The 20,252-nt window shown below is 33.2% G+C and overlaps 4 protein-coding genes and 1 long non-coding RNA gene across 12 annotated transcripts in view; 3 read left to right on the plus strand and 2 right to left on the minus strand.

Moving 5' to 3' along the window:
* LOC130896919 (neutral ceramidase) overlaps positions 1-6,395 on the plus strand; it is a 37,040-nt gene extending 30,645 nt beyond the window's left edge. For all 8 annotated transcript variants that reach the window (XM_057805303.1, XM_057805305.1, XM_057805307.1 and 5 more), the window contains 2 exons: positions 5,527-5,642; positions 6,104-6,395. In XM_057805303.1, coding sequence (XP_057661286.1) covers positions 5,527-5,642; positions 6,104-6,284 — 297 coding nt within the window. In that variant the 3' untranslated portion in view covers positions 6,285-6,395. The remainder of the gene's footprint in view (positions 1-5,526; positions 5,643-6,103) is intronic.
* A 634-nt stretch (positions 6,396-7,029) lies between these two features.
* Positions 7,030-7,724, minus strand: LOC130896920 (40S ribosomal protein S20). Its single transcript, XM_057805309.1, has 2 exons — positions 7,571-7,724; positions 7,030-7,444 (listed from the first exon to the last, which is right to left on the minus strand). The coding sequence occupies exons 1-2, from the start codon at positions 7,571-7,573 to the stop codon at positions 7,082-7,084; spliced, it is 366 nt and encodes a 121-aa protein (XP_057661292.1). The 5' UTR covers positions 7,574-7,724; the 3' UTR covers positions 7,030-7,081.
* Positions 7,725-7,994: 270 nt separating this feature from the next.
* LOC130897315 (isopentenyl-diphosphate Delta-isomerase 1) lies at positions 7,995-15,093 on the plus strand. Its single transcript, XM_057806096.1, has 3 exons — positions 7,995-8,789; positions 8,899-9,192; positions 14,573-15,093. The coding sequence occupies exons 2-3, from the start codon at positions 8,911-8,913 to the stop codon at positions 15,026-15,028; spliced, it is 738 nt and encodes a 245-aa protein (XP_057662079.1). The 5' UTR covers positions 7,995-8,789; positions 8,899-8,910; the 3' UTR covers positions 15,029-15,093.
* LOC130897316 (uncharacterized) lies at positions 13,697-14,222 on the plus strand. The gene is made up of 2 exons (XR_009059687.1): positions 13,697-14,035; positions 14,159-14,222. It is a non-coding gene; the product is annotated as an uncharacterized LOC130897316 (long non-coding RNA).
* A 549-nt stretch (positions 15,094-15,642) lies between the features above and the next one.
* Positions 15,643-19,671, minus strand: LOC130897314 (two pore potassium channel protein sup-9). Its single transcript, XM_057806095.1, has 5 exons — positions 19,399-19,671; positions 19,129-19,346; positions 18,794-19,075; positions 17,256-17,374; positions 15,643-16,176 (listed from the first exon to the last, which is right to left on the minus strand). The coding sequence occupies exons 1-5, from the start codon at positions 19,523-19,525 to the stop codon at positions 15,903-15,905; spliced, it is 1,020 nt and encodes a 339-aa protein (XP_057662078.1). The 5' UTR covers positions 19,526-19,671; the 3' UTR covers positions 15,643-15,902.
* Positions 19,672-20,252: the final 581 nt, after the last annotated feature.

The following is a 20,252-nucleotide window of genomic DNA, read 5'->3' on the forward strand; positions in this document are numbered from 1 at the left end:
GTCAATGCAGCATGGTATGTCACAAACAAATTGATCCATCAAGACCTCCAACAATACAATAGACAGTACAAGAAAGAAGCAGTAACCACTAACTAAAGCTGGACAGCCACCAACCCAAGAACCAAACAACAGAAAACTGAAACGAAGCTGGCCAAGTGATCTCAAATCAAGTGCAAGAGACCTTCTCATTGGAGACGTCTCATCGAGACATTACCAAGACCAGCCTATAGATCTATAACCAACAGAATGGCTCATAGAAACAGAACAGAAATATTGATGCAACGAAGAAGTCATTCGCAAAAAAATATTAGGACAGCTTTTGATTGATTGCATCACTCTAGGAAGGAATTATACTTATGAACGATATGGAATTTAAATAAAAAGTTTCTTTACAACAAACCTTATTTATCTTGGTGCCTTTTCTAAAAAAATTTTATTTATAGTACTAAAAATTTTGCACAGTTAAATGAAACTGAATACGAGGGTACCCAAAAATAACCGGAATTATTTTTTAAATGCTATATATTTACAAAACAACCTCATTCCCTTCAAAATACTATCCATTACAAGTAATACATTTATCCCAGCGGTGTTTCCACTGTTCGAAACATTGTTTGAACTCATCTTTAGAGATGGCTGCAAGCTCCTGTCTCGTTGTTTTCTTGATGTCTTCAACGTTTTCAAATCGCCGTCCTTTTATGGCCCTTTCAATGCGTGGAAACAAGAAAAAGTCACACGGAGCCAGGTTAGGCGAGTAAGGTGCGTGGGACAGCGGAACTATGTTATTTTTGACGCAGGTACGTTGTCATGGTGGAAGAACCAGTCACCTGTTTGCTGAACCGAGCACCAAAAAAATATTCCACTAATTTCAGACAATTGATCAATTGTCTGCCGACCGTCTGTGCGCACAAGCTCTCGAATTCTTTCAACATTTTCATCGATTTGGGCAGTTGATGGACGTCCAGAGCGAGGTTTGTCATCAATCGACATGTCGCCATTTTTAAATCGAGAAAACATCTCATACACTTGAGTTTTCCCCGTAGCATCATCTTTGTAAGCAGTTTTCACTTAAATAAATAAAATAAAAAACGAAGCAGTAGTGAAACAACACTAGCAAAAACGGTCACTAATGACGAATAGAAGGTGGCAGGTCAACGGCCCGCGCGGCACTGAACTGGCAACGAATTGCGCTATGCAGGCCCTAGCGGCAGAAATCAGTACTACAAGAGCTCCATCCATGGCAATGATATTCCGGATACTTTTGGATACCTCCTCGTATAAACACAGATATTATTTTAATGTGAAGTTCTATTTCTTCCAAATCCTATTCAATTATAGGAATGATCGGTACGAATACGCCGCTTTACGTGGAGCAGGACAACGTGTAAGAAATTGCATGTTAACTTTTTGGAAGCTTAAACTATTGCATGTTGTTTGACATTAAGCAAAAGTATTGTCGATGACAGTCATTAACTTTTTTCTTTGCTACTTACGCTCTGTGGGATACTTGACCTCTCCTCGATCACAGCAAAAGCTTCTAAATTTTTGCCAACCAAAAACAAAGAACTCTGGACGATCAGCTAATGTGACTGCATGTCTGATCTAGTTACATTGCGTCTTGCCTTGAATTGCACATGCAAGTATTTGCTAATCAACCAGAAAATAAGTACTTCTACAATCAACTGGTTTGACTGCATGTCTTATCTATATATGTTGCGACTTGCCTTGCATTGCACGTTGTCTTGCTTTGTGTCAATATTTTTATTTGTTTTGTTGCTACAATGTCTACTTTGGGTCTCTCCTGATTGAAAATTAAGACAATTTAGCAACAAAACAAATAAAAGGGTCTAAAGGGATTAGTTTTTATATTTACGTAGTGCGATCCATGATTTCTCGGCCTCATATAATAGAGTGCGTTCGCCAAAATCTTTATGTACGCGTCTGTGACAACGAGGCCATTATTTTCAACAATGAAAAATTGGTCCAAGTTTCGCTGGAGACGTGAGCAAACAACAAAAGCAGCAAGAGCAGCCGGATGTCTGAACGACACTATATAAAAAAACAAATACATAAGTATTGAGGCCAAGTCAAGAACCTACAAAACTGTAATCAGACCCATAATGACGTACACAGCAGAAACTCGGCCTGATACAGCAAAAACAAAAAGGCTCCTGGAAACAAGCGAAATGAAAGTCCTACGAAAAATTACTGGAATAACGCTCCTAGATAAGGAACGTAACGACGACATAAGGCAAAAATGAGCGAGGAAAGAATAGTAAAGATAGCAGGAGACAACTCACCACTGGGGAGAAGAAGTATGGGGAGGCCACGAAAAAGATGGAGTGATAATCTTACCATCAAATGAGGCAATGGGCATGCTGCGAAGAATGAACAGGCAATCTTCCTAAAATGGAGTAGAAAGAAGAAGAAATTTTATTCAAGATCAAGAGTACAAAATTAAGGTTCTTTCTATGAAATATATTAGAGCTGCAGAATAACGTCGTCGTACTACAAAAACATCCTCATCTGTTTGTTGATATCGTTTTTGATCGAACTATGTAAGTTCCAACAAACCAACAACAATTTCTTGCAAATACAATAACTCTCGCTTTATTTCAATGTTATGTGAAGAATTTACAGCTAGTATTCCAATAATAAAACAAGCTAAAAATGATGCCGATGTCCTTATAATTGAAACAGCAATATAACAATAAAAAAGTTGTTGGCGAGGATGTTGATTTGTTGATATAACTGACTGCACTGACTCCAAATGATAAAATTATTCACTTTTTGAAACCTGGGAAACCTCAAATACAATCAACAATATATTCAGACAAAGTTTGACTGCATATCCGAAATGCCAAGCTCATATTTTATTTTTACATGCAATAACTGGTTGCGATACTACATCGGCAATTTTTAAAAAGAGATAAAATATGAGTTTTTCAAAAAATTGTTCGAAAAACGTAATGATTTAATTGAAATTGTCTTGTCTGCCTCCAACATCTGCTTCTGCCTTTAAACACTTGTATCGTATGTATTATCAAGTTCAAGAGTGGCTAGGCTGGAAATTAACAAATAATTATTTGGAGCGAATTCAAACTTTACTCCCGCCTGCTCTAGAAAATTTGCTTAATACATTTTTTGTAAATGCAAGACGGATTGTAGTAAGAATTGAAGCTGTCAAAAAGAGGAATTATTTTGTTCGCAAGTACGCATCAGGGTCAAACTTGCTCCAATATTGAAACAAATACAACAGATGAAGATATTTATAATATTAATGAAGAGACAATTGATGCATCTCTTTTCTTAGAACAACAAACAGAAATTGTGCAAGAAGAAATTAAAGACGAAGAAATAATTGTCGGTATAAGTAACACAAACCAATAGTTTTTTATAGTTTATTTCAGAAAAGTATAGAGTAATAAAACCTCATTAAGTATGCAACGAATATTTAAGCCACTTTCATAGTTTGACATTGATTTCATTGTAAAATTCGTTCTTTTTATCAAGTGCAGGTAGGGGTTGGGGTCAATTTATGGGTTAGCCTATTGTTATCCATTCACAAACACTGAAAATAGTGTGCCAAAAGTGTGCCGTTAGGATACTCGTAAAAAGGAAAGAATTTTATTTTAACAGAATAAAAATTAGGCATTATGTACATAGAAGGTTAACCGGTACCTGCTGAATGCAAAACGTAACTGTATAATCTACTAACTATGTAATCCCTACACAATATTTCTATAATTGACACTTCAGGCCAGAAAACACACTTTTCCTAATTCTCTTAACGCAATTACTTGAAATTTTAATATTTCAAACAATACTATTTCAAGACCTACACCTATGGCCGACACCGAAATTGAGTCGAACTGGGCGCAATTACCCATTTTATTACTCTACACCTTTTTGAAATATACTCTAGTTTCATTTATATTGAACCTCCGATGACTTTTACTGATGCATTTTAGTGCCTAAAATATGAATTTTCTAAAGATTAAAACCGCGAGATCTCACGAATAGTGAGTCGTAAGAGAAAAAGTGACCAAACCATTTATGTAGATATTTGTATGATCTACAACTTTTGTCGAACCTATTTTTACGATAATACCTACCATTTTCGAGAAAAATGGAAAAAACCTTAATTTTGTACTATTGATCTCGAATAAAATTTTTTGCAGAAGTAGGATCGAAGGGGATATTTGACACTTAATTTGTAATGAAATATTCAATGTTTCCGCCAATTTTGGCAAAGTCAAATGTCTATTTTGACTGGACTAAAACAGAAGGAATTGCAGCACAAACCGGTATTTCCAAAACAAGTATTCTAAGAATCCTACATGTGCATTCAAATACGACAAAAATGCAAAGTGGCTGCCTCGAAATATCAGCGCAGTGGAAACGTAAAGCCTAGTAGAATGTTGTAAGCAATTTTTAGAGTTTTGCCGCGAAAACCAAGAAAGTATGATCCGACCAATTGTAACTTGGTTTTTTACTGATCCGACACGTCGGTGTTGCGGTTTCCCTGCAACCTGGGGAACCGGTTCTCCAGCCAAATGGCCGACGATTGGGAATAACGCAGCTGTACCCGCCCGCTCTCTTTAAAATTTGAAATAAACAAAAAAAAACACAATTTTTTTTCAAAAAACCAAAAAAAAATAATTCGAAAAGACCCGTTTGGCTTGCAAGCTCCCTCTTCGCTTCCTTCTAGCCAAAATCCCCGCTTTTCCCTTCCAGAAAAGTTAGGCGAACACAACCCCACGAAGCCACCACAACCCCAGCCCTTAGAGAGCAATTCCTATATCAGGGCCCTCTCCAACAAACCCTCCTCCTTATAAAAATCCTTATCCTACCATTTTTAACCAACGAATATCTCTCTCTTATGATCTGACATTCAAAAGAGGTTCCATGGAGTGGCATCAGAAAGAAGAGCCCATGCCACAAAAACAAAGGTTACGAAAAGCACCATAAAAGTGATGGCTACAATATTTTGGAACTGAGGAGATATCCTTTTAATCGACTTCAAAGAATTAAATACAATCGTGACCGCGGCTTATTAATATGACTTGCTAGGCAGTTGTGTCAAAAATTATCAAGCAGACCTAGGCAAAATCAGCCTAGGTGTGTACTTGCTTCATGACAATGGTCCATACCACACTGATTCGCTTTCCAAGGCTGCTGTACACGAATGTAGCTTCACAGAGATTGAATACCCACCATACAGCCTTGATCTGGCCCCGTCCGACTATTTTTTGTTCGCAAAGCTGAAGACCGAGTTAGGGGTTAAAAATTCAACAGCGACATTAAAATTGAACGAACAATTTGATTCTAAAAATGCATATTATTTATATAGTGGCATAGAAGATTTAGTCAGACATTCTGAAAAGTTTGTGGGAAAAAAAGGAAGAATGTTTTGAACAATATTCAGTTCATTTTCTATTGATGTCCTTTCTTATTAGGCTAAAAACTCATCGACCGTACTATGTATATTTTGTTGCAACTTGAAACTATAATTTATTATTGCAGGTCGCAGGCCATCCTCGTAATGACAACATGCAAGAAAAAACCTTCTTAAATATTGAAATGCAGCAAAAAGATGCAACGTGGAAAGTTGTTGCTACCGATGCAGATTGGGAAACTAAGTAAGTAATTGCTTGGTTTGAGTAAATTGTATTATAAGAGGCCTGAATCAAAAACATACAGTATTAATAAAAATATTTTCTCAATATTATTTGGAGAAGTACAGGTTTTTGTGATAGTTTTTTTATTATTTGAATATAGCTGCAATGCTTGAAACGAAATATTATATTGGAATGGTATAATATCCAAAACAATATAAAATCATCATTGGAAAAGAACAGAAGAAAAGAGTGACTGAATCAAGGGACAAATCAACAACGAAATAATAAAACAATGTGAAAAATATGAAAACTGATCATTTTTTGTAATAGATAGACGTTTGAAAAATGGATTGATATGAACAACATTACAAGGAAATTCTTGTGTTTGGATTTATAATTCAATTTTTTATCTGTTGTATGAAGCTGCAAATAGACTTTCTTATTTTGTTATGTATGTTTACTATCTCAACTTATCTTTTTAGATTTATTTGGAAAAGACAAGAGACATTTAAACCAATAAGTCAAGCTGAAATTCAGTGGAAAATTACTAAAAAAGTGAATCCTGGAACTTACAGAATAACACATTTTGGAAATTACAAGTACATTTTTGGTGGAATATATCCATATTCTGGAACATCAAACTCTTTCACAGTATCTACTTAATAATAATTCAGAATATCTAATGGTTAATTTGTTGTTAAAAAAATTGACTCTAATGTATTACTGATTTAAATTATGAAATGTATTTCTTTAATAAAGACATATTGTTCTTTATTTTTATTATTCATATTGAGTTAACCTATGAAATGAACTACTCCTACTCAGTACTTGTGCAGATAAGGGTTTTTACACCTATCCTATTGGCTTGAACTCTCTAGATATCCATCCATCTGTCTCTGTAAAGTAATAAATATACAGTTTATATATACTGAATTAATGGTAATCATCTCGGCCAATAGATACCATTTTCCCAATTTTTTTTAGTATTATAATTCACAAAGTTTGATTAAAATCAGAGTACATCTCAAATACCACCTCCAATTTGTTTAACACCCCTAACCTAACCTCAGTAAATTGCTGTTTTTGGATGGATTAAAATTATCTTATAAGAGCTAAACATAAAATAATGCTACAATGCTTTAGTTTTACACACAAACCCATTTTTAAGATTTTTAATAAATTTATTATGAATATTTTTGAGATTTGTGTCTAAATGTAGCACCCACTAATATTGAATGCAGGCACCACCTCGGGACTCTCCATTTTAGATAACTAAAACTGAACTCTTCTACAACCAGTTTTCAAATTTTCATGTTATTAGTATTAAATTTTTACCATTTGAAAACTAGTTTTGCTCCACAGTGCAACCATTCCAGAATTTTGTAATGAATACAAAAAAAACCATTAATAAAAATAGTACATAACACTTTATTACTTACAAAATGTTACATGAGAAATAATTAATCATCTGCGATGGTGACTTCAACTTCTACACCAGGCTCAATATTAATGGAAGTTATTTGCTTAACTATTTCTGAGGGGGAATGTAGATCAATAACTCTTTTGTGGATCCTCATTTGGAATCTATCCCATGTTTTTGAACCCTCACCACAAGGAGTTTTACGTGTTGTTATTCTCAAAATCTTGGTGGGCATACGTACAGGTCCCTTGGCCCTAAGTTTTTGTTTTTTGGCTGCTTCAATAAGATCAGAGCAAACTTTTTCCAATGATCGAACATTGCGGGAAGTTAAAGTAATCCTGATGTGATGGATTGGAGCAGTTTCCTGTCCGGGTTTTTCGGGATTTGCCTTTTCTACAGATGCCTAAATATTGAAAAATGTTCAAATCAACATGCGCTCTTTATAACCTCACATTTTTAAAATTATTTAGTTCAATACGGTAACATGAATGGTTATATAAAATTAACAAGTATTTTTAAACATATTTACCATTTTAAGTTGTTTCTGGTCGAGATAATCAATTTTATAGGTGAAAATTAATAATTGACCAGCGCTGAACCAGAATCACAAACGAACAAATAAGAAAGAATGAAACACAGCACGAGGCGGAAATCTGTAATTTGACATTTGCTTATGTATCTTAGTATGATGAGGTAAACAGCCAATGACGAGAATTTATTATTCCTCATTCAACTAATTTGTAATTGCCCTAAAAATTATAATACTATTTAGTTATTATTTGAATTTAATACTAATTAATAGATACTTTTTAACAAACTAACGAAATATAAATATCATTATTTTAAATTCATAGTTAAAGAATCTATATGATTTTGACATATAAGCTTAAGCTGTGTCCACAATATGTCAATCAACACATTCGACTTCGTCGATCGACAATGTCGAACGAGTGTGAACGTGTCGCCCAACTTTTTCGAACTATCTCATGTCGAGTCGAATCTTTAACAAATTTTCGATATCAGACATTTTTGGAATCCTGCATCATATCAGTACCTATTCCAAATTGAACTTTTCTACATCATCCAATAATATATCTTTTGAACTCCTCAGTGCTGTACTTTCTTCTTCCTCGAACAAAGCTAGGTCATACCCGAAACCTCCTTGGGCGGCGACGGCGGTCCAGCTGGCTACCAACTGTGGCAATGATAAGTAGCAGCCGCCACAGCATCTTTTTCATTACTTATTTTTTTAATTATAAGTAAATTACAAGCACTCCGCTAAACTCTGAGGTGAATGTCGGTCGACACGTCCACATGCACTGGCCAACGTGGACAAGCCGAAAGTCGGTCGACAAAGTGTGGACACAGCTTAATAATCACTTATTATAATCACACTTACAAGTGATTACTGAGCTTAAAATCAGCCAGTTTGTTTGTTCTATGTAAAAATATAATCCATCATTTCATTATCAATTAAATTACATTATTTATTTAAAATTATATTGATACAATTTATTTGACAAGATTAAAAAATCGTATTATCGCTTATCATCATAAAAACTTCATAAATATCGAAATAATTTCGGATACATCAATGTTTATCTATATGATAGCAAATTTGTTGTGGTACATAAATAAGTAGGAACTCTTATTAGAAATTCCGTTGTATGTAATTGGAATGTTCGAATATTAAAGAAGTTCACGTATTTAAGTTTCACTTTGTGATTTGAATGGGAGAGGAGAGACTCGTAAGTTTGCTAAAACTACTAATTATTTTGCTCTACTTAAAAATCATCAATTTTCAAAGAAGTTGTAATTATACATCTACTTTATAGACATTTTATTTATATTTTTTAGTAATAAGTTACAATGTTATCTGCATTAAGATCTTCAGTTAACCGAACAATCAGTAAATCATTTTCAACTACATTAATAAATACAAAAGAACCATTAATAGATCCAACACAAGCAGCATTGTTAAATGAAAAATGTTTCCTGGTAGATACAAATGATAATATTATTGGACAAGCTAATAAGAAAGAATGCCACTTAGTACAACCAAATGGAGACATTCCTTTACACAGGGCATTTAGTGTTTTTCTGTTTAACAAGAGAGGAGATTTACTTTTACAAAAGAGGTCATCACATAAGGTCAGTTTTTATTTTAATCCTATTGTTATAAATGAAAACTAGATATATTTTGTTATTCAGCATGTAGAAATGTTTACGTTTGCAGAGCATTTGAAAATATTTCCAATTGGAGGAAATTCTCTTTTATCACAATAATTATTTTAGATAATTTACCCCGAATATTACACAAATTCATGTATTGAACACCCAGTGGCAGATTTCCCTGGAGAACATGAAGAATCTAATGCTATTGGCGTAAAAAGAGCAGCTCTAAGAAGGTTAAATCATGAATTGGGAATTAAAATAGAAAAAATACCCATTGAAAAACTTCAGTACATAACAAGAATTTATTATAAAGATAAAGGTGATGGTAAATGGGGTGAACATGAAATAAATTACATACTTTTCCTTCAAATAGACTTGAAATTTAAGTTAAGTCTCAAGCCAAATCCTACAGAAGTATCTGAAATTAGTTTTGTTCCAAGGAATGAACTGGATCAATACATTCCCACTTTAATAGGTCCCATTACTCCTTGGTTTCAAATGATTCTAAGACATAGATTGAGGATTTGGTGGGATCACTTGAATAAATTAGATGAAGTTGCAGATCATAAAAATATTCATGAACTTCCTGTATGTTGTGACAGCAAATAGAATATGATTATTTGATAAATGTTAGGAATATTCATTAAGTAAATTCCAATTTGTAATTGGAAAAAAACACTACAGATACAGTAAATAAATTTATTGATGAGATTCTTCTAAAATTGTTCTTCATAATTCATGTGTTTTACAGTGATTTGTCATAGCATAGCAAAATTTTTTTACTGAGAAAAAGCGCTCCCAGTAACTAGTACAAGTAGCTTTATATTTTATTTTCCCCAAGTAATAAGTAACAAGCACTTTAAAAAAGGCCTGCTGTGCAATTTTATATATAAGGAGCTTTTTAGGTGTGTAAATCAAATATTAGGTGAATCTATAGTTCATGACATCTTAGGCATGGCCTGGCCTCATAACCTGTGGCCATTTTATGTTAATTTCAGTAATATTTTCTTCTTATTTTTATTGAATCTTTCAAATATTTCTTGGGAAATTATTGACTATCTTTTTTTTACATGAGCAGTTTGGCCAACATAATTCTTGACGAGTTTATTGATACCAACTTAACTTTAATAGTTCCAGCAAGATCTTGTTTGTACTGTATGTCTTGAAACAAGAACAACGCAATGTTAAAATGGAATATTTTAGCTCCAGTAGAAATCCTTTGAAATCATCTCATTGAAGACAACCAATCAGTACCAAACAGATCCCCAGTTCTGTTTTCACTTTTATTACGTTGCCATAGATACATATTTTCGATTTTGACGTTCCAAATATTTATTTTAAAACGTCACGATTTGGTTGTAATACTGACGAGATTATTGATGAAATTATAGAATCAAATATACCAAAAAATACCGTTAACGGTAAAAAAATTGTATAGAAAGCTTTTATTGACTTGTGCAATGATGAAAAGTATCAATTAGATGGAAATCGGACTGCGGAAGAATTGGCGTTGATTTTAAAGAATTGGGTTGTGAATAAGAGAAGAAAAGATGGTACAGAATTCGAAGAAACTACGGTTAAAACCATGCTAACAAATAACCTGTTAGAAAAAAATACAGTTGACAGTCTATAATACGACGTCATGCCAAATGCAAAAATCACTAAACTGGGCTTTACACCTTAACAAGTGTACAAAGCCGATGAAACTGTATTGCAAAACATCTGATGAACAAAAGGTTTCTGGTCGAAAAATGTAAATAGAAAGAAAATTCCCAAGCATTGAAAAACACAAAAATTGAAAACCTTCCAGTTTTTTATAAGGATCAGAGTGTATGAGGGTGGCAAACACAAGACAAAAATTTTTCAACAAGAAGGCTTTGTTCTCAAGGCGCGTCGTTTCTCGAAGCGGGGATATTGCTTGGTCCCCTCGGTCTATCGACCTTATTGTGACTGATCCATCCCCAACAAATTCGTGACGAGATTGTCGCAATACCTGTTGATATGCTGCGAAGAGTTATGCAGAACTTTCAGGCTCGACTCCATGGATGAAACGGAGGACATTGTGCAAATAACCTGTTCGAAAAAAATACAGTTGACAGTCTATAATCCGACGTCATGCCAATTGAGTCAAATTTCGGGTTTTTTATTTGGTTTTATGTGTTTTTTTATTGTAGCTGTAATTATAACATTTTAGATACTTTTACAGGAGTTACAAGTCTTAACATATAATTACAAACCAAAAATAAACAAAAATCAAATGTAATGAGAAAAGCTTAAATATTAAACATACTTTTAAAAGTTACTATTGCATAACATCCCCTTTATTTTTAATAACAGCCGTAATTCTTTGAGGCATGGTGTTTATTAAATTCTGGCAGTATTCGGAAGTAAAATCATCCCAAATTTCTTGTAGTCTTTCTTTTAATTCCATAACAATTCTAGCTGGATTGGCACGCAACTGCTTTTTCATTTCATGCCAATGTGTTTCTATTAGTGATAAAACTGGACTACTTGAAACCCACTCTAAAAGTGGAATATTGTTGTCTGAGAACCATTTTAAGGCCTTTTTTGACTTATGGCATGCTGCTCCATCTTGCTGAATAATAAAGGCTTTCCCAGCGGTTAAAGTTACTTCTCCTGTTGGCAACATTGATTCTAAAATATCCAGGTACTTTTCAGTATTGACAATTCCGTTTATGAAATGCAGTTTTCCCACTCCTCTTGCAGATATCGAGCCCCACACCATCACAGATGCCGGAAGTTTTACTTTCCGTTTCAAACAATCTGGATGAAAACTACTTCGATCGTCACCCACGCAAACTTCAAAACGAGACTCATCACTCCAATGTATACAGCTCAACTGTTCAAAATTCCAATTTTTATGCTCTTTGGCCCATTTAAGTCTATTTTTCTTTTGGGTCTGAGTCAATAATGGCTTTTCCTCGGCCTATGTAAAGAAAATTTAAACTTAGATTAATATGCATTAAACTAAGGTTACAAAATTCACCTTGTATGTCCGAAATCCTAATTTTTGAGCCTCTCTGTGACATGTGTATCTAGAAACCCGCCTACCCACTGTATTACTCCAAAGTACACTTAGTTGACCATAGTTAGAACGTCTGTTTTGTTGAATTATTCTTTGTAACGCTCGTTTATCTTTGACAATTTCGATTTTCTTACGTACCGGTGTTTAGGGACAATCGAACCATTTGCTTTATACAAGCGAAGTATATTTCGAACACTGTATTTTGACATGTTTACAACTTTCGCGAATACATTAATGGGAAATAAAAGAGAAGCCATTTGATATGCAATGCTGAAAAAAATATTTTTTGAAAACTAAATCTGCACAATGTCCTCCGTTTCATCCATGGAGTCGAGCCTGAAAGTTCTGCATAACTCTTCGCAGCATATCAACAGGTATTGCGGCAATCTCGTCACGAATTTGTTGGGGATGGATCAGTCACAATAAGGTCGATAGACCGAGGGGACCAAGCAATATCCCCGCTTCGAGAAACGACGGGCCTTGAGAACAAAGCCTTCTTGTTGAAAAATTTTTGTCTAGTGTTTGCCACCCTTATACACTCTGATCCTTATAAAAAACTGGAAGGTTTTCAATTTTTGTGTTTTTCAATGCTTGGGAATTTTCTTTCTGTTTACATTTTTCGACCAGAAACCTTTTGTTCATCAGATGTTTTGCAATACAGTTTCATCGGCTTTGTACACTTGTTAAGGTGTAAAGCCCGGTTTAGTGATTTTTGCATTTAGATTTGCTTCTCACTCATGAGCAGATAACTTCTCTCCGCCCACTTCAATTTAAAAGTGAGCAAAATACGAATGGACAATGGTGGAGAGTTCAAGAATCACCTAATGATAGAATGGTGTCAAGAAAAAGGTATCAAGCAAGACTACACCATCGCCTATACTCCACAATTGAATGGCAAGAATGAGAGAATGATTTTAACTCTATTAAACAAAGCAAGAGCTCTACTCTTGGGTAGATGGTAATTTGGGGAAAAGCTGTCTTGACTGCAGCTTATATCACCAATATATGCCCTACTAAAGGATCAAAGACATCTCCTTGGTACAACAATAAACGCAACATCAAGAACTTGAGAATTTTTGGACAAAGAGTTTTCTCAAAAAATAAAAGAAACTAGATGAGAGAGGTGAAGAAGCAATGTTTGTTGGATATACAGACCATGGATCAAGAGATATAAAAATTACGAATCAAAACAATACAAACTTGATGTAACCCTACTTGAGTATTGTCGAAATTGAACAACATCATAAACAAATTATTAATAGATTGTGTATTGGAAATACATCTTCATCAGTTGTAGATACCAACACGTCTGGATGTCTTCACTTAACTTTTCTAATTTTTCTTTTGTTGATTGCACCTGAACATGCCATTCAGCTTGTTACATTTTTCTTCAAACATTTCGAATATTCCTTTGTTCACGTATTACAGCACAGTAGTCACTTTTTATTTACTTGTTCTAACATTCGAGTTTTTGAAGAAATTAATTTGTTAGCGACCTCCCACTTTATTAAAAAACCTCATAAGACCTCGGAATGTATTCCGAGGCAACAGTGACAGAATGATGTTAACTCTACTAAAGGATCAAAGACATCTCCTTGGTACAACAAGAAACGCAACATCAAGAACTTGAGAATTTTTGGACAAAGAGTTTTCTCAAAAAATAAAAGAAACTAGATGAGAGAGGTGAAGAAACAATGTTTGTTGGATATACAGATAATAGTTAGTTACTGTATCTGAAACATTGAACAAAGAAAGATATTCTACAGTCATGATGTAATCTTCACAAATACTTTCTTCAGTGACACACCCAAGATACAAGAAATTGAAATTATTGAGTTCTACAATGAAGATGGAGATGATGAAGAAATGAGGAGAAAATAATGGAAGACCAAGGAGATAACGTAAGATGCCAGTGAGATTTGGCGATTACATACTTGGATTTGCTGAAGTACAAAATAAATGAACTTTGAAGTTATGCTTACATATGAAGAAGCTATAAACTCAGAAGAGAAAAAGAAGCGAAGGCAACGCTCTATATAGACAACCAAAGTACAATTAAAGCTGGAAGAATGAAGAAGAATCGGCATATTGAAGTGAAATATTTTTTCATAATAGATGAGTATTATAAGAAATTGTTTCAAATTTCCTACGTGCCATCTGAGAAAAATGTGAGTGGTATCTTTACCAAACCTTTGCTTCGTGTCAAATTTATCAACTGTGTTAAAGATTTAATGCTCTAGATATAAGTTACGAGTGCCATACGCTTTCTTCTTAGATTCAAATTTATTATCGACGTTTTTTTATTTTTAGGTAACTTACGCCAATACTTATACCAACTCTTGCTGTAGTCATCCGATAGCAGATTATCCAGAAGAAGCGGAAAACGTCATCGGAACTAAAAAAGCAGCCATCCGCAGATTAAATTACGAACTAGGTATTCCAAAGGAACAATTGCATTTAGATCAGCTCCAATACATGACTAGGATACTATACAAAGACGAAGGAGATGGCGTTTGGGGAGAACACGAATTAGATTACGTATTCATTCTACAAAGCGATTTGAAAATCAAACCTAATTCAAACGAAATATCTGAAATTAGTTATGTACCTAGAGCGGAATTAGATTTTTTTCTTAAGGAAATGAGGGATCCTTTTACTCCTTGGTTTATGATTATTTTGAAACATAGATTGAGACTTTGGTGGGATAATTTGGATCGTCTCGAAGATTTCGCTGACCACGACAAGATATATCACTTTAAAAAGTGAATGCATTTTACTTTGTGCCCTTGTATATTAAGATTTATATATTAAAAAAGTTAAGTGAGACTAAACTTTTTATTGTCCCTCATAAATAAAGAAATATCGCTAATTTTAATTCTCTTTCAAATTCTGTAACGTTTTTCGTGATGAAAATCTTGTCAATATTAGCCGAAATTCAAATTTTTTAATTTTTCCAACATGATTTTTTATAAATATTTTGAAGATTATCTCCAAAAAATCAAAAACATTCCAATTTGGAAATAATCAGCGTTTTCATGTTAATATTGAAATGGTGAATTGATAAAAAAATTATGATACATTTTTTTTGTTGACAGATTATTGTTTATTGGTATGTCTACTTAGTACCCAATTTTTTTTATTCCCCAATATTCATATTTAATCAGTTAAAATAATTTTTTTAGTTCATGTGTTAGATTAGGGCAATGTACGTGGCAGCCGAATCGCGCGTTTTTACACTTATTTTCGCCACTAATTTATAATTATACGCATTGCCGGTACACTTCTGTGACTTTTTTTGGAAATTTTCCACTCTTTAAGGATCTTTTGTCAAATTTCAATTACCTCAAATAATTTTCGAAATATTTTAAAAAAACCAAACCTTTATTTATACATTTTATTTATTATTTATAACTTTTTTTCAGCCCCTCTTGGAATTTTGATAGTTTGTTCTACATACCATTGCGGACCCAATGAGACCAAAATAATAATTTTTGATGATCCGGGTCAGGTTTTGAACAAAATGTGACTTGTGAACCAGACTAAATCTCCAATGTATCTGTGATGCTTTACTATGTTAAATAGTAATAAAATGCATCAGAAAATTAGCATTAAACGAGAACGACAATATTTTTTTCGTTCATCAAACAGATGCTCGTTTAATCCTGAAACTAGAGCCTAAAACAGAATTCGAAGGATAGTAACTGCCATCCAAAAGGAGCTCATCATTCTCTGCGTGGTTCAATCCCAAACAATTGCATGAACATACAGACGTCTGATCTAATTCACCTTCTAATAACAAAGGTTGTCCTGATAACAACCTCCCATTCACTGACATCAGTTCTCCGTCTAAAGTTAAAACATGGTGCGATGACGATTGCATATCTTGATCCTCTCGACGAATGTCTTCGGCGTTCCTGAAAATAACGAACACATAATAGTCTCGTCAAATTAGACTTACAAAATAAGAATGAAGTTGAATAAATTCCCACAAACTTGAAAATCAGTATCACCGAAATGTGACAATGTGTGACAAGGAATAGAGGGGGAATCAAAAGTTAAAATTCAAAATACTAAATCGTGAAATTTATATTTTTATATGAAACTATAAAAATCTAATTTATATTTATTGATAATTTAGAACCCAAATTCACTAGAATTTTTAATGGGGAGGGTTTAACCTTTTTACTGCGACGCCCTCCTATAAACGGGTCAGTAAGAATTTCCAGCCGTGCTCAACCTACTTTAGTAGCTCTAGTTCCCAAATATTTTTCCTTGTAAACCACTTTCAAAATATTTATTACTAGTTTGAGTTTACACCTTATAACCAAATCGTCAAAAAATTAGATTTAATTATGGAAATTCAAGTACATTCCTGTTGTAGAGCTTCCTCGTGGACCCCTGGAGGTACACCTGGATCAACTTGAGAATTACTGGTCTAGAAAGAATGTTCCATGCTTGCAAACCACCCCTAAAGTCGGGGGCAAGCCACAATCGATTGAAATAGGTTCTTAAACACATTCTAATGGATTTCTTCACCAACTCAACCCTTCATTAGTCTATTATTTATTACACTACTCAGGAAGTGGTGTTCGGCTTTAGTTAAAATATTTAAATAACTGGTACCAAGATGGGGTGAACCATTAATATTAAATTGAACGCCACCAGAAGCACACGAAGTTAAAAGTGAATAAAAAAATGGCGGAAAATTTGGAAACACATTGTGAATTAAATTGATATTGATTGACCTATCCCCAAATTATAATTATTACTGTGAACAATAAAGAAACCAGATGGCATGTTACAATATCAACATTGTGCCCAATTTTCCCTCAAACAATCAATTTATTTAGACTATTGAAAAATTCACTTATTTAGGTAGATGATTTTGAAATATAATTTATGGACTAAAACTGTATCAGTAAACTTAAGAGTTAACAAATATATTTAAAAAAAAAAGGAATTATTTTATAAATAAATTAAAAATGTTACTTACATTGTCATGAAACGTAATACAAGTAGATTAATACTAGCTGCAACAACAGCTAAACCAAAGAGGATAAAAACCAAACTCAATGCAACATACCCAGGTCTTTCAATAAGGGCATTATCATTCTAAAAATAAAAATTTATTTGATTTCTATTTATATATGTTTATGTTTTTAAATGGTCTTGATTTTAGGCCTCTTCTGTTTTTTTCTAAATATTTGAAAGATAGATAAAAATTTTGACGTTTTTACTTTTATTTAATTCCAAATTTGATATTGACGCTAGAAAATTTGCTTATTTATATTAACAATAGATCACCTACATCATGAATATCAACATAAAAATAAAATCAAAACAGAAATTTATTTTTTCCTTTTTCATCTCAAAAATATGTAGCAGTCATCAATTAAATTATTTGTAGTTGTATTAGAATTTACAAAATAGAAATTTTTTATCGAATTGATGACCTTTTAGTCTATTTTCTAAATACTGAGATGTCTGACCCATGTAGACAGTGTCACAATTAGTACAATACACTTGATATATAATTTTACTTCATTTGTTTTTTGGTGTTTTAGATTTTAATTTAATGATATATTTGGATAGTGTTTTATGTCCTTTATGACTTATACTAATATCTGAGGATCTACTAGATGTAACTAATAACGCAACACGTGTTTTCTATTGAGATGAGAAAGTGCGTTTTTCCTTCAACCAAAAAGTGATAAGGTACTGCCAAAAAAAGGCGACAAAAACATCTATCTTGCTGGAACCAACAATAATAAGGAAAACCTTATAATTTTATTGACTGCAAACGCCACTGAAGTGCTAGGTATCTACGCATTCCAAGTCATATTGCACTCAGAATTGCAGAACATTGGTGATAGAATAAAATATACTTTTTCAAAGGATACATATAGATATATTTGAAGCCTAAAGCCTATTCTTGTACCCAATTTGATTTTCTTTTTTTTTAATTATTATTTTATGTCTACTTTTGTTATTACTGTCATTAATAATTTTATATACTCATGTAATAAGGGAAGAATAAAGTTTTTGTCAATAATTGGTATGTCAATCATTAGCACTACTTATAACTTACTGGAGTTTCAACAACTAAATAATAGATGTCAATTACTGGGATTCCAAAAATACATTTAAATGCCATAAGATATTCTAATTGTGTCAATTATTAGAATAAACAAAGAGACTGGAGAATCTGAATATTATGAAGGAATATTAGGCATTCAAAACATCATCCGATTCATTAAAGGTTGGGATGGTTTGGCCACATTCAAAGAATGGAGGATAAGCCTAAGAGAATCATAAATTCCAAAATATACAGCAGTAGACAAGTGCAGACCCCGTATCAGATCAAGTTTACTAAGACTTACAAACAATGAATTTGAGAGGATGGTGAAGAACATACTAGTTTAGAGGCGAATTACCCAAGGCTCACACCGAGCTACATTGCTAATTAGTAAGAAAAAAATTATTTTAGAAATAGTGTAAAGTTGCAGTAGATTTTATAATCATTATTCTTACTTGTAAAGCTACATAATCTCCAAACCCAATAGTAGTCAATGTAACAAAGCAATAATAAAAGCTATCAAAGTACGACCATCCTTCGTATCGAGAGAACACAGCAGCACCAGTAGTTATAATAATTGATGATAACATGCCAGTCGCAAACATCAAGTTCATCTCAGTAGCCTCAACTCTTTGATAATGAAGATATTTCTTTATTTGTTTGATAACAATTGAAGCAAACTTGTTAAGTCTCTCGCCGATACTCTGAAACATTACTAGTCCGAGAGGAATACCAATCTAAAATTAAATATATGTACTTAAGGAATATTTATGTAATTTATTATACTTACTACTGCATATCCAATACAAAAAGCTTTTCCTCCTGCTGTAACTGGGGTTGAATGTCCATAACCAATCATAGCTAAAACAACAGTAGCAAAATAAAAAGCTCCAGCAAACTTCCATTGAGGTCCAGCTTTATGAGGTTTGTATTCAATAATAACTAGTTCCATCATACGATAATCTTCTTCAGATATATTGTACTTTTTCTTAATTGCATTTGAAGAAACTAAAATGTATTAGTGAGAGTACTATAAAGAAGTTAAGTATTCATATTTAACCTTTAAGAAGGGTATCTCGTTTCTCTTCTTCCTTAGATTCCAAAGCATCAAATACTGCAGCTCCTATTAATAAATAAGTAAAAGTACAGACAACTAGAGACAATGTTCTTACATTTTGTCTTTTCATACTAGAGTATGTTTCTGTGATAAAAAATTACTGACAAACTTCAAATTCGGGACACACGTTCATTCTGCATCTCATTGAGCCCTTAGAGTCAGAACATACCAGGTAGGGTATGTTCTGTGCCTTAGAGCGTCAAACGAGGTCACGTGGTACCATTTTGACTGGAGCGTTTTTTTAAATTGATGCAGCGTCCTAAAACTAAGCATTGTTCACCTTCTAAATCGGGTTTTATAGAAAAAAACCATTTATATTCAAATAGTGATTTTATTGCCCCAATGAATCATTCCAGAAACATTGACATAACAGATAGTTCTATCAGTAACCATGAAGATGAAGAGTGGTTGAAAGAAACTTTCTTGGAGTAACATTGCAAGAAGTGAAAAAAACATCATTATGTATATTAATAAAAAGGACTATAATGAGAGAAATTTTATGTATTTTATAATATTGTTTATTTTAATTTTAACACTTTTTTTAAAAAAGTTTTTTATGCTTATACATGGTTATTATCTTTAAGGCTATCACAGCTTATGCTAAGTCTTCGTGATTTTTCTGCAAGTTCCTGAGATCTCACGCTATTTTTGGCGTAAGTCTAATAAAGCTGGGCCATTAAGGCTTCTTTCTTTAGAAGAGTTTCTGAGGTAATCTTTCAAGTATTGAAAATTACCTCCCCGCAGTGCATGAAGTGACTGGCAATGTTAATAAAATCTGCAAAATCTTGAAGAAAGCT

The sequence above is a fragment of the Diorhabda carinulata genome, chromosome 8 (genome assembly GCF_026250575.1).
Source record: "Diorhabda carinulata isolate Delta chromosome 8, icDioCari1.1, whole genome shotgun sequence".
Taxonomy (NCBI): domain Eukaryota; kingdom Metazoa; phylum Arthropoda; class Insecta; order Coleoptera; family Chrysomelidae; genus Diorhabda; species Diorhabda carinulata.